The sequence below is a fragment of the Salvelinus namaycush genome, chromosome 12, assembly GCF_016432855.1.
Source record: "Salvelinus namaycush isolate Seneca chromosome 12, SaNama_1.0, whole genome shotgun sequence".
Taxonomy (NCBI): domain Eukaryota; kingdom Metazoa; phylum Chordata; class Actinopteri; order Salmoniformes; family Salmonidae; genus Salvelinus; species Salvelinus namaycush.
In genome coordinates this window covers 4,227,979-4,240,011 of record NC_052318.1, presented here as the reverse complement: position 1 = coordinate 4,240,011, position 12,033 = coordinate 4,227,979, and the positions used below count along the sequence as shown (strand labels likewise).

The following is a 12,033-nucleotide window of genomic DNA, read 5'->3' as shown; positions in this document are numbered from 1 at the left end:
CAGTCAGCAAGCACTCCAACTCTCTCTCTCGGTCGGTCTCATAGTTAAAGAGCTTGCAGCAGGACTGACACTGTAGCTAAGGTCTGTGGAAACAGGTCAGGTCTAGAAATGACACAAAGTCATTTGAGAAACCAAGGCTGTTGAGTCCGCCAATAAGAATGTGGTGATTGACAGAGTCGAAAGCCTTGGCCAGGTCTATAAATACAGCTGCACAGTATTGAGAAGTTATAAATACAGCTGCACAGTATCGATGGAGGTTATGATATCGTTTAGGACCTTGAGCGTGGCTGAGGTGCACCCATGACCAGCTCGGAAACCAGATTGCATAGTGGAGAAGGTACGGTGGGATTCGAAATGGCCAGTGATCTGTTTGTTAACTTGGCTTTCAAAGACATTAGAAAGGCAGGGAAGGATAGATATAGGTCTGTAGCAGTTTGGGTCTAGAGTGTCTCCCCCTTTGAAGAGGGGGATGACCGCAGGAGCTTTCCAATCTTTAGGGATCTCAGATGAAACGAAAGAGGTTGAACAGGCTAGTAATTGGGGGTTTCGGGCAGGTCATTTTAGAAAGAGATGGTCTAGCCTTGCTGATTTGTAGGGGTCCAGATTATACAGCTCTTTCAGAACATCAGCTATCTGGATTTGGGTGAAGGAGAAATGGGGGAGGTTTGGGAGAGTAACTGTGGGGAGTGCAGGGCTGTTGACCAGGGTTGGGGTGGCCAGGTGGAAAGCATGGCCAGCCGTAGAAAAATGCTTACTGAAATTCTCAATTATTGTGGATTTATCGGTGGTGACAGTGTTTCCTAGCCTCAGTGCAGTGGGTAGCTGGGAGGAGGTACTCTTATTCTCCATGGACTTTACAGTGTCTCAGAACTTTTTGGAGTTTGTGCTGCAGGATGCAAATTGCTATTTGAAAAAGCTAGCCTTTGCTTTCCTAACTGCCTGTGTATATTGGTTCCTGACTTCCCTGAAAAGTTGCATATCGCGGGGCTATTCGATGCTAATGCAGTACGCCACAGGATGTTTTTGTGCTGGTCAAGGGCAGTCAGGTCTGGAGTGAACCAAGGGCTATATCTGTTCCTGGTTCAAAATGTTTTTAATGTGGCATGCTTATTTAATATTGTGAGGGAAGCACTTTTAAAGAATAACCAGGCATCTTCTACTGACGGAATGAGGTCAATATCCTTCCAGGATACCTGGGCCAGGTCGATTAGAAAGGCCTGCTCGCTGAAGTGTTTTAGGGAGCGTTTGACAGTGATGAGGGGTGGTCGTTTGACCGCAGACCCATTACGGACGCAGGCAATGAGGCAGTGATCACTGAGATCCTGGTTGAAGACAGCAGAGGTGTATTTGGAGGGCAGGTTGGTTAGGATGATATCTATGAGGGTGCCCGTGTTTACAGATTTGGGGTTGTACCTGGTAGGTTCATTGATAATTTGTGTGAGATTGAGGGCATCAAGCTTAGATTGTAGGATGGCCGGGGTGTAAAGCATGTCCCAGTTTAGGTCACCTAACAGCACAAGCTCTGAAGGTAGATGGGGGGGCAATCAATTCACATATGGTGTCCAGGGCACAGCTGAGGGCTGAGGGGGGGGGGGGGGGGGGGGGGTCTAAAACAAGCGGCAACGGTGAGAGACTTGTTTCTGGAAATGTGGATTTTTAAAAGTAGAAACTCAAATGTTTGGGCACAGACCTGGATAGCATGACAGAACGCTGCAGTAGACTGCAATTCCGCCCCCTTGTAGGCCTACCTGCCTGTCACAGGAAGAAAAGAAAAGTTACCATGATGAGATGATCGGTCTACGGCCTTATAGCTGAGGTCTGTGCTCCATTTTGAGATGGGCTGTCTGTCCCCACCCTGAACATTGGTGATTCATCACACAGAGACAAGGCAATAGAGAAGCTACATTTTGACGTAAAATATAATTTAACAGTTCTATTCCATTCATAAACTCAGCAAAAAAAGAAACATCCCGTTTTCAGGACCCTGTCTTTCAAAGATAATTTGTAAAAATCCAAATAACTTCACAGATCTCATTGTAAAGGGTTTAAACACTATTTCCAATGCTTGTGCAATGAACCATAAACAATTAAATGAACATGCACCTGTGGAACGGTCGTTAAGACACTAACAGCTTACAGACGGTAGGCAATTAAGGTCACAGTTATGAAAACTTAGGACACTAAAGAGGCCTTTCTACTGACTCTGAAAAACACCAAAAGAAAGATGCCCAGGGTCCCTGCTCATCTGCGTGAACGTGCCTTAGGCATGCTGCAAGGAGGCATGAGGACTGCAGATGTGGCCAGGGCAATAAATTGCAATGTCCGTACTGTGAGACGCCTAAGACAGCGCTACAGGGAGACAGGACGGACAGCTGATCGTCCTCGCAGTGGCAGACCACATGTAACAACACCTGCACAGGATCGGTACATCCAAACATCACACCTGCAGGACAGGTACAGGATGGCAACAACAACTGCCCAAGTTACACCAGGAATGCACAATCCCTCCATCAGTGCTCAGACTGTCCGCAATAGGCTGAGAGAGGCTGGACTGAGGGCTTGTAGGCCTGTTGTAAGGCAGGTCCTCACCAGACACCACCGGCAACAACGTCGCCTACGGGCACAAACCCACAGTCGCTGGACCAGACAGTGCTCTTCACTGACGAGCCGCAGTTTTTTCTTACCAGGGGTGATGGTCGGATTCGCGTTTATCGTCGAAGGAATGAGCGTTACACCGAGGCCTGTACTATGGAGCGGGATTGACTTGGAGGTGGAGGGTCAGTCATGGTCTGGGGCGGTGTGTCACAGCATCATCGGACTGAGCTTGGTGTCATTGCAGGCAATCTCAATGCTGTGCGTTACAGGGAAGACATCCTCCTCCCTCATGTGGTACCCTTCCTGCAGGCTGATCCTGATATGACCCTCAAGCATGACAATGCCACCAGCCATACTGCTCGTTCTGTGCGTGATTTCCTGCAAGACAGGAATGTCAGTGTTCTGCCATGGCCAGCGAAGAGCCCGGATCTCAATCCCATTGAGAACGTCTGGGACCTGTTGGATCGGAGGGTGAGGGCTAGAGCCATTCCCCCCAGAAATGTCCGGGAACTTGCAGGTGCCTTGGTGGAAGGGTGGTAATACATCTCACAGCAAAGACTGGCAAATCAGGTGCAGTCCACGAGGAGGAGATGCACTGCAGTACTTAATGCAGCTGGTGGCCACACCAGATACTGACAGTTACTTTTGATTTTGACACCCCCCCCCCCTTTGTTCAGGGACACATTATTCCATTTCTGTTAGTCACATGTCTGTGGAACGTGTTCAGTTTATGTCTCAGTTGTTGAATCTTGTTATGTTCATACAAATATTTACACATGTTAAGTTTGCTTAAAATAAACACAGTTGACAGGGAGAGGACGTTTATTTTTTTGCTGAGTTTATAAATAATTTACCGGTTTCTCTCAGTTATTCATCCTGGGAAAAGGGAGTAGTTTTGGGTCGTAAATCTTGGTAACCAGGTTTCCGCAATTCAACCCTAGTCTGTTTTACATAGGGTAGGGTCTGTGTTTTACGTAGGGGTAGGGTCTGTGTTTTACATAGGGTCCGTGTTTTACGTAGGGTAGGGTCCGTGTTTTACATAGGGTAGGGTTAGGGTCTGTGTTCTACAAACATTAAGTCAGCAGCCCCAGCCAGACGACAGAGCCAGCGTGCTGGCCCATTTCTCTTACACAGACACAGGGGTACAAAAAAAGCTTTTTTTAAACCACCCTCCATGTGGGTGGGGGTGCAAGCTGCAAATTCAAGTCACCCCTCAAAGCAACATCCTTTGTTATAGTACGTTCAGCGTGCAGAGGGGTCTGTCTGTCTTCTTTCACTACACACACGCTCAGAGTTGCGGTCTTCACAAGTAACACCAGCAGACAAAAAGAGAAGTTGTAAATATTCTTGTGAATGACACACACAGTCCATATTACCAGATGGGTGTGGGTGCGTGTGGTGTGGCCTGATGTAGCAAGGACACTAAGCGTGAGTCCCAATGGTCTGTGTGGACAGAGACGTTCAAGTCCTCTTAACATGAAGGAAAGAACTGAAATATACTCTGCTTGCTAGTTTTTGTCACCGTTTGTAACAATTAAAACCAACTCGTTAAGTGACAACCAATGTTTTTGACCTTGTTAATGTCATCAACCCACCCAAATATTCCATCTTTGAGTATGTAAAACACAGGGCTAAAACTTTTGAGGTCACAAAACAAAAATGTCCTCCCCCCTATCAGTTTCAAAATAAAAGGAGACATGACTTCCATAATGATACCACAGGTTTTGACGAGGGGTAAGACAGGCCTTACTAAATGTGTGTGCTATGCTAGGATAACAGTAACACCAAGGCACAACCCACCTCTGACACTACCAACGGTGACAATGTATCATCTAAAATGGAGGAGTCTCCCCTACATTGCCCATGGTCGTGATCTGAGAAAACCGCAGATTTTTTTTCCCCCAATAGAAAACACCTATAAATCCAGATAGTCCATTTTAGTTTCCATTTTGGTGCCTAATGAACACTCCATCCAGGAGTTCCAGGGCCAGACAAAGCGTGAAATAGACCTCCCGTCCTGTATTGACGTAGGAATGTTATGTCTGTGTCTAAGAAACTGGCATAGCGATACATCTTCCCCTGGAATGTTGCTAGTACCTGCTACAGCCGAGCAGATCGCTTGAAGGAACAAGGGGCCTTCCATAGTTCATAACCGTTTTTTATATTTTTGAGTTACCCCTAAATACATTATAAATATTCAGAAATATGCCCTCATGCACAGCGGATTATTTATTTACCCTTAATTTACCAGATAAACTGACTGAGAACATATTCTCTTTGATAATTAGGCTTATGGCCTTACGAGTTCCCCAAGCCCAAAAGTACTGCCATACAGCAATAACCTACCTAATCCTGTTTGTGTTCACCAGTAAGAGATTAGTTTGCAGGACATGTTCACCAGTACGAGATTAGTTTGCAGGACATGTTCACCAGTACGAGATTAGTTTGCAGGACATGTTCACCAGTACGAGATTAGTTTGCAGGACATGTTCACCAGTAAGAGATTAGTTTGCAGGACATGTTCACCAGTAAGAGATTAGTTTGCAGGACATGTTTGTTTGTGGACATATTGTCTACAGGTGTAATAATAATAATAATAAACGAGACTACAGAACAGCTCCCGTATTCTCCCTATGAAAACAGTCCATCTCGGTGTCAGAGAGCGAGAAGTAAATCATGGAGGGTTTGTAACAGAAAAGCATGCCACGCACACACTTTGAACAGCGGCTCCCTCCCTGCAACCATCACCAAACTCATTGTCGTGAGTCGTTGGAACCAACTTGGTAATCCAAGTACCGCGAGTCGTTGCTGTCAACTACAAAAGGCAGGCTGTGGTGGGTTTGTCGGCAGAGGGGTTTGTCGGCAGAGGGGTTTGTCGGCAGAGGGGTTTGACGGCAGAGGGGAACGAGCCGTTCAGTGTGCCACATTCACCACTCAGCTGAGACATGTAGCTATTAAAACTTAAAATAACACTTCCTTTTCCTTGTGTTGTTGGCTGTGAGGGATTAGAGAGCGGGACATTGGTCACGTTCAGCAGGAAATATACAGTGGAACGTTGCAGATAGACATTTCATGAACAGAACTGACAAGATTGCTTCTTCTACATGTCCGAGAGGCATGTTTGTTCCACAGAATATATTTATATCTGAACGGTCCACAACGTTGTGCCCTACTGAACGCAACCCTGGTTTACAGCCAAGAGAGGAAAGGGTATTCCCTTAAGCAAACATATCTACGAGCACACACACACACACACACACGGGAAGTCAGTTCACAGCTAGCAACGAAAGAGATGCTATCTGTAACTAGACGTTTCTTTTTCCATGAAATCGTCACCGCCACACACAGATCTCTGGGTAGGTCTCGCTCTGTGCCAACAAAGGACTGCTGGTTCTCTCTAACGATACAGCGCAGCAGCCCTCCTCTATGGCTAAAAGGCACCAGCCACCATGCAAAAACAATCAGGCCATAGACTCAGGACCATTGTAAAGGTGGCAAGTTCAGTAAAACATCCATTAAGCAGCAGCACAGCTACATCTGATTAAGTTCCAATAAACCCCGGGAGGAAAAGACGTGTACCATTATACTGCATCATCAACAGGTTGTAGCCTATAGAAACGCCCCTTTGAGCACATTGAGGGATGGTCCTGGATATTTGTTTTCCGTGCAGATTTCACACAAGTCAGCGCTGTTGTTCCGGCGCTGTTGTTTCCGGCGCTGTTGTTCCGCTTTCTCCCAGAAGTAGAAGAAAAGAGTTTCCTTAACCTATGAATGTTATCATTATGGTACTAAGTCTGACACCAAATGTGGGTGTGCTGTGTTAAGCACGTCGCCTTGGCCCCCTCTGTTCCTCAATTGGGCGTGCCATAGTGGAATCCTGAATGAATGGTGGTGCCATAGTGGAATCCTGAATGAATGGTGGTGCCATAGTGGAATCCAGAATGAATGGTGGTGCCATAGTGGAATCCTGAATGAATGGTGGTGCCATAGTGGAATCCTGAATGAATGGTGGTGCCATAGTGGAATCCTGAATGAATGGTGGTGCCATAGTGGAATCCTGAATGAATGGTGGTGCCATAGTGGAATCCTGAATGAATGGTGGTGCCATAGTGGAATCCTGAATGAATGGTGGTGCCATAGTGGAATCCTGAATGAATGGTGGTGCCATAGTGGAATCCTGAATGAATGGTGGTGCCATAGTGGAATCCAGAATGAATGGTGGTGCCATAGTGGAATCCAGAATGAATGGTGGTGCCATAGTGGAATCCTGAATGAATGGTGGTGCCATAGTGGAATCCAGAATGAATGGTGGTGCCATAGTGGAATCCTGAATGAATGGTGGTGCCATAGTGGAATCCTGAATGAATGGTGGTGCCATAGTGGAATCCTGAATGAATGGTGGTGCCATAGTGGAATCCTGAATGAATGGTGGTGCCATAGTGGAATCCTGAATGAATGGTGGTGCCATAGTGGAATCCTGAATGAATGGTGGTGCCATAGTGGAATCCAGAATGAATGGTGGTGCCATAGTGGAATCCAGAATGAATGGTGGTGCCATAGTGGAATCCTGAATGAATGGTGGTGCCATAGTGGAATCCTGAATGAATGGTGGTGCCATAGTGGAATCCTGAATGAATGGTGGTGCCATAGTGGAATCCTGAATGAATGGTGGTGCCATAGTGGAATCCTGAATGAATGGTGGTGCCATAGTGGAATCCTGAATGAATGGTGGTGCCATAGTGGAATCCTGAATGAATGGTGGTGCCATAGTGGAATCCTGAATGAATGGTGGTGCCATAGTGGAATCCTGAATGAATGGTGGTGCCATAGTGGAATCCAGAATGAATGGTGGTGCCATAGTGGAATCCTGAATGAATGGTGGTGCCATAGTGGAATCCTGAATGAATGGTGGTGCCATAGTGGAATCCTGAATGAATGGTGGTGCCACAGTGGAATCCTGAATGAATGGTGGTGCCACAGTGGAATCCTGAATGAATGGTGGTGCCACAGTGGAATCCAGAATGAATGGTGGTGCCACAGTGGACTCCAGAATGAATGGTGGTGCCACAGTGGAATCCAGAATGAATGGTGGTGCCACAGTGGAATCCAGAATGAATGGTGGTGCCACAGTGGAATCCAGAATGAATGGTGGTGCCACAGTGGAATCCAGAATGAATGGTGGTGCCACAGTGGAATCCAGAATGAATGGTGGTGCCACAGTGGAATCCAGAATGAATGGTGGTGCCACAGTGGACTCCAGAATGAATGGTGGTGCCACAGTGGACTCCAGAATTAATGGTGGTGCCACAGTGGACTCCAGAATGAATGGTGGTGCCACAGTGGACTCCAGAATGAATGGTGGTGCCACAGTGGACTCCAGAATGAATGGTGGTGCCACAGTGGACTCCAGAATTAATGGTGGTGCCACAGTGGACTCCAGAATTAATGGTGGTGCCACAGTGGACTCCAGAATTAATGGTGGTGCCACAGTGGACTCCAGAATTAATGGTGGTGCCACAGTGGACTCCAGAATTAATGGTGGTGCCACAGTGGACTCCAGAATTAATGGTGGTGCCACAGTGGACTCCAGAATTAATGGTGGTGCCACAGTGGACTCCAGAATTAATGGTGGTGCCACAGTGGACTCCAGAATTAATGGTGGTGCCACAGTGGACTCCAGAATTAATGGTGGTGCCACAGTGGACTCCAGAATTAATGGTGGTGCCACAGTGGACTCCAGAATTAATGGTGGTGCCACAGTGGACTCCAGAATTAATGGTGGTGCCACAGTGGACTCCAGAATTAATGGTGGTGCCATCGTGGACTCCAGAATTAATGGTGGTGCCATCGTGGACTCCAGAATTAATGGTGGTGCCATAGTGGACTCCAGAATTAATGGTGGTGCCATAGTGGACTCCAGAATTAATGGTGGTGCCATAGTGGACTCCAGAATTAATGGTGGTGCCATAGTGGACTCCAGAATTAATGGTGTTGCCATAGTGGACTCCAGAATTAATGGTGTTGCCATAGTGGACTCCAGAATTAATGGTGGTGCCATAGTGGAATCCAGAATTAATGGTGGTGCCATAGTGGAATCCAGAATTAATGGTGGTGCCATAGTGGCATCCAAAATGATCACTAAATGCCAGTCTCTTCCCCTTGATACAGTAGCCTACCATGGCATGAGTGTGTAACTTCAAACCTAGAGTATTAACCATGCGTAATACAACAAATGAGGTTGAAATGGAAACAGGTAAATCAAGTTCTCTCTATCAGTTCTGTATTTGACAGAATATCCCACAGAAACATTTCCTCCTTATCAACTTGATTGACTGCCTCTGGTGAAATATCCATTCACATGAAATAGTAGACTGTCTATAGCTGGAATGACAAGTAATAATATGTTATTTATTTATTTTAAATGAAAGGGGGAATAGTTGTTCTCCAATTAGCTCAAGACTAAAGTTACTCCTTAGTCCAAGGACCTCCTTACATGTTCTGTTTAAAAGGCGAATAGGCTCTGAAAGTCAAAACATCCAAACACTTCCTCCTCTATAAAACGGGTTTCGATTACCAAATGAAGTACGGTTCTAGACGCATAAATCCCTGTACTTTAATATCACATTAAAATGATTTCAAAAAATGCCAAAACACACACGTACACTGTTTTAACACAGTTGTAGCCGACAGTATTTTTCAGTGACAACACGTTTGTGGCGTCCATCTTTCGTTTACACACAGGTGTTCGGGAAGAGCCAGAAAGCTAATTTGCACAGGTAGTCCACGGTCTTCTGTCTGTTTTCCGTAGAAAAGCGCTGTAACATGGAAATGTGGCTATGTGGGACCCTAACCCTATAGAGAAAGGTATGTATCACTTTTACCTTTTGTTTTTTTTGATAATTATGTATCGCTGATATGAAAAGATAAGGTCCTTTTGCTTCTATTGCAAGCGATGCATGTTAATGTCCAGACCGAGCATCGAACAAATCCCCCGTATAGAAGGTGCCTTAGTCCAATGACTATGTGTAATGGAACAGAGTCATGATCAAAAAGCTAGATGGTACCACAATGTGTAAAGGCTATTCCTATTGTTGACTATAGCCCCAAATGAAATTGTTACAGTATTGCATTACAATAATAGCATATTCTATTATTAATCTGGTTAAAGGTTGTAATAGTTATCCGTGATAAGGAGCGTTCTGGTTCAGTGCGTTGTTTCCCCACGTACACACAACTTTGTTTAAAGCGAGAAACGCAATGTAGCTCGGTGAAGTGTGATAAAAAATTAAATAAAAATAACAAACGGGCAGTAGCGTCAAGCATAAGATCAGGCAACAGATGTAGGGTGGAAGGAACATTTGCAGGATGTATGCGACAGATATTCGTGTTTTTCAATAAGGCGCGGGAAATAATTTAACCAATTTCCCTAAACTACCCAATGAAATCCGTGACTGTGGTAGAATTACATATTCCCTAAACTGCTCAATGAAATCCGTGACTGTGGTAGAATTACATATTCCCTAAACTGCTCAATGAAATCCGTGACTGTGGTAGAATTACATCTTCCCTAAACTGCTCAATGAAATCCGTGACTGTGGAAGAATTACATCTTCCCTAAACTGCTCAATGAAATCCGTGACTGTGGTAGAATTACATCTTCCCTAAACTGCTCAATGAAATCCGTGACTGTGGTAGAATTACATATTCCCTAAACTGCTCAATGAAATCCGTGACTGTGGTAGAATTACATCTTCCCTAAACTGCTCAATGATATCCGTGACTGTGGTAGAATTACATATTCCCTAAACTGCTCAATGAAATCCGTGACTGTGGTAGAATTACATATTCCCTAAACTGCTCAATGAAATCCGTGCCTGTGGTAGAATTACATCTTCCCTAAACTGCTCAATGAAATCCGTGACTGTGGTAGAATTACATCTTCCCTAAACTGCTCAATGAAATCCGTGCCTGTGGAAGAATTACATATTCCCTAAACTGCTCAATGAAATCCGTGACTGTGGTAGAATTACATATTCCCTAAACTGCTCAATGAAATCCGTGCCTGTGGTAGAATTACATCTTCCCTAAACTGCTCAATGAAATCCGTGACTGTGGTAGAATTACATCTTCCCTAAACTGCTCAATGAAATCCGTGACTGTGGTAGAATTACATATTCCCTAAACTGCTCAATGAAATCCGTGACTGTGGTAGAATTACATCTTCCCTAAACTGCTCAATGAAATCCGTGACTGTGGTAGAATTACATATTCCCTAAACTGCTCAATGAAATCCGTGACTGTGGTAGAATTACATCTTCCCTAAACTGCTCAATGAAATCCGTGACTGTGGAAGAATTACATTTAACACTCAACCAGGTAAACTGAATAACAGTAAACAGCAACAATGTTACTCACCGTTCGGTCCATATTTTTCAAAATTAGATTTGACTTGTTCAAGTGTGAGTCCAGTGTTTTCGTTCACACTGAAGTTCTCTAAAACTTCAGATGCGGATTTCGTGTGCGCGCTATCCATCTCGAAGGGAGAGCTGACTAACTAAACAATTAAATTAAAAGGCATGTAGTTAAATATGGAATATCTATTACGACAATAAAGGTCTAATAAACAGTCGTTTTCCACCGATGTGCCTTGCGTTCAGACTGCCAAGCGGAGGTGGATCTGCCTGCTAGACGGTCACCTGCCTCTTCTTCTGCGAGCCGACAATTTGAGCTGTACCGCCGGATTCCTTTTCAAGACAACTCTATTGCCCAATAGATCCTATTGCAGTCAGCACTTCATCAAAACCACAAGGTGTGATATGTTGGGACTGCGAAGGGACCGCCTCTCTCGTGAGTGAGCGTGTTCGAACACTCCCTTGTCTTCCTATTGGTTGTCATTACCTGAGTGGAAAGCTCTGCTAAACTCCCATGGTTTTGGTAAACCAAATACGGACCGCCCGTGTCTTCTCGGTTTAGGCCTATAGTTCTGATGCACCGCATATGAAAAGTCACAGGAGGTAATATTATGTCATTCTCAAGATACAAATGTTTTATATGTCATCAGTTCATGCTTGGGGTTATGGATCTCTTCCCCTTTGGCACATCATCTTGTGCACAGAGAAAATCTCACTTTTAAAAGCTCATAATATGTTACTCATACCCCAGAAATGTGGTTGACTCGTCCTATACTTGTATTTATGACAAAAGCATAAATGAGAGGGGGAAAAAACACTTCAAAAATCCCACCTCAAACTTGCTTTCTATTTCCTCATAGAGGACGACGTCAGGTTTTTGTGTGAGACGTCTCATTGGCTGAGCTGGCCAATCAGCTGTTTACTTGTAATTAATACTTTTTATTGACCAGTATATGCCCAGACCATTCTGTTGTTGTGATATGGCCACACCATTCAAACACAGAAAAGCTGTTTTTAAACATACTTA

The 12,033-nt window shown here is 44.9% G+C and overlaps 1 protein-coding gene across 1 annotated transcript in view; it reads right to left on the bottom strand.

Annotated features, from left to right (window-relative positions):
- LOC120056831 (sarcoplasmic/endoplasmic reticulum calcium ATPase 1-like) overlaps window positions 1-11,349 on the bottom strand; it is a 113,396-nt gene extending 102,047 nt beyond the window's left edge. Inside the window, exon 1 of the mRNA XM_039005061.1 lies at window positions 11,011-11,349. Coding sequence (XP_038860989.1) covers window positions 11,011-11,128 — 118 coding nt within the window. The 5' untranslated portion in view covers window positions 11,129-11,349. The remainder of the gene's footprint in view (window positions 1-11,010) is intronic.
- Between the last annotated feature and the right edge of the window lie 684 nt (window positions 11,350-12,033).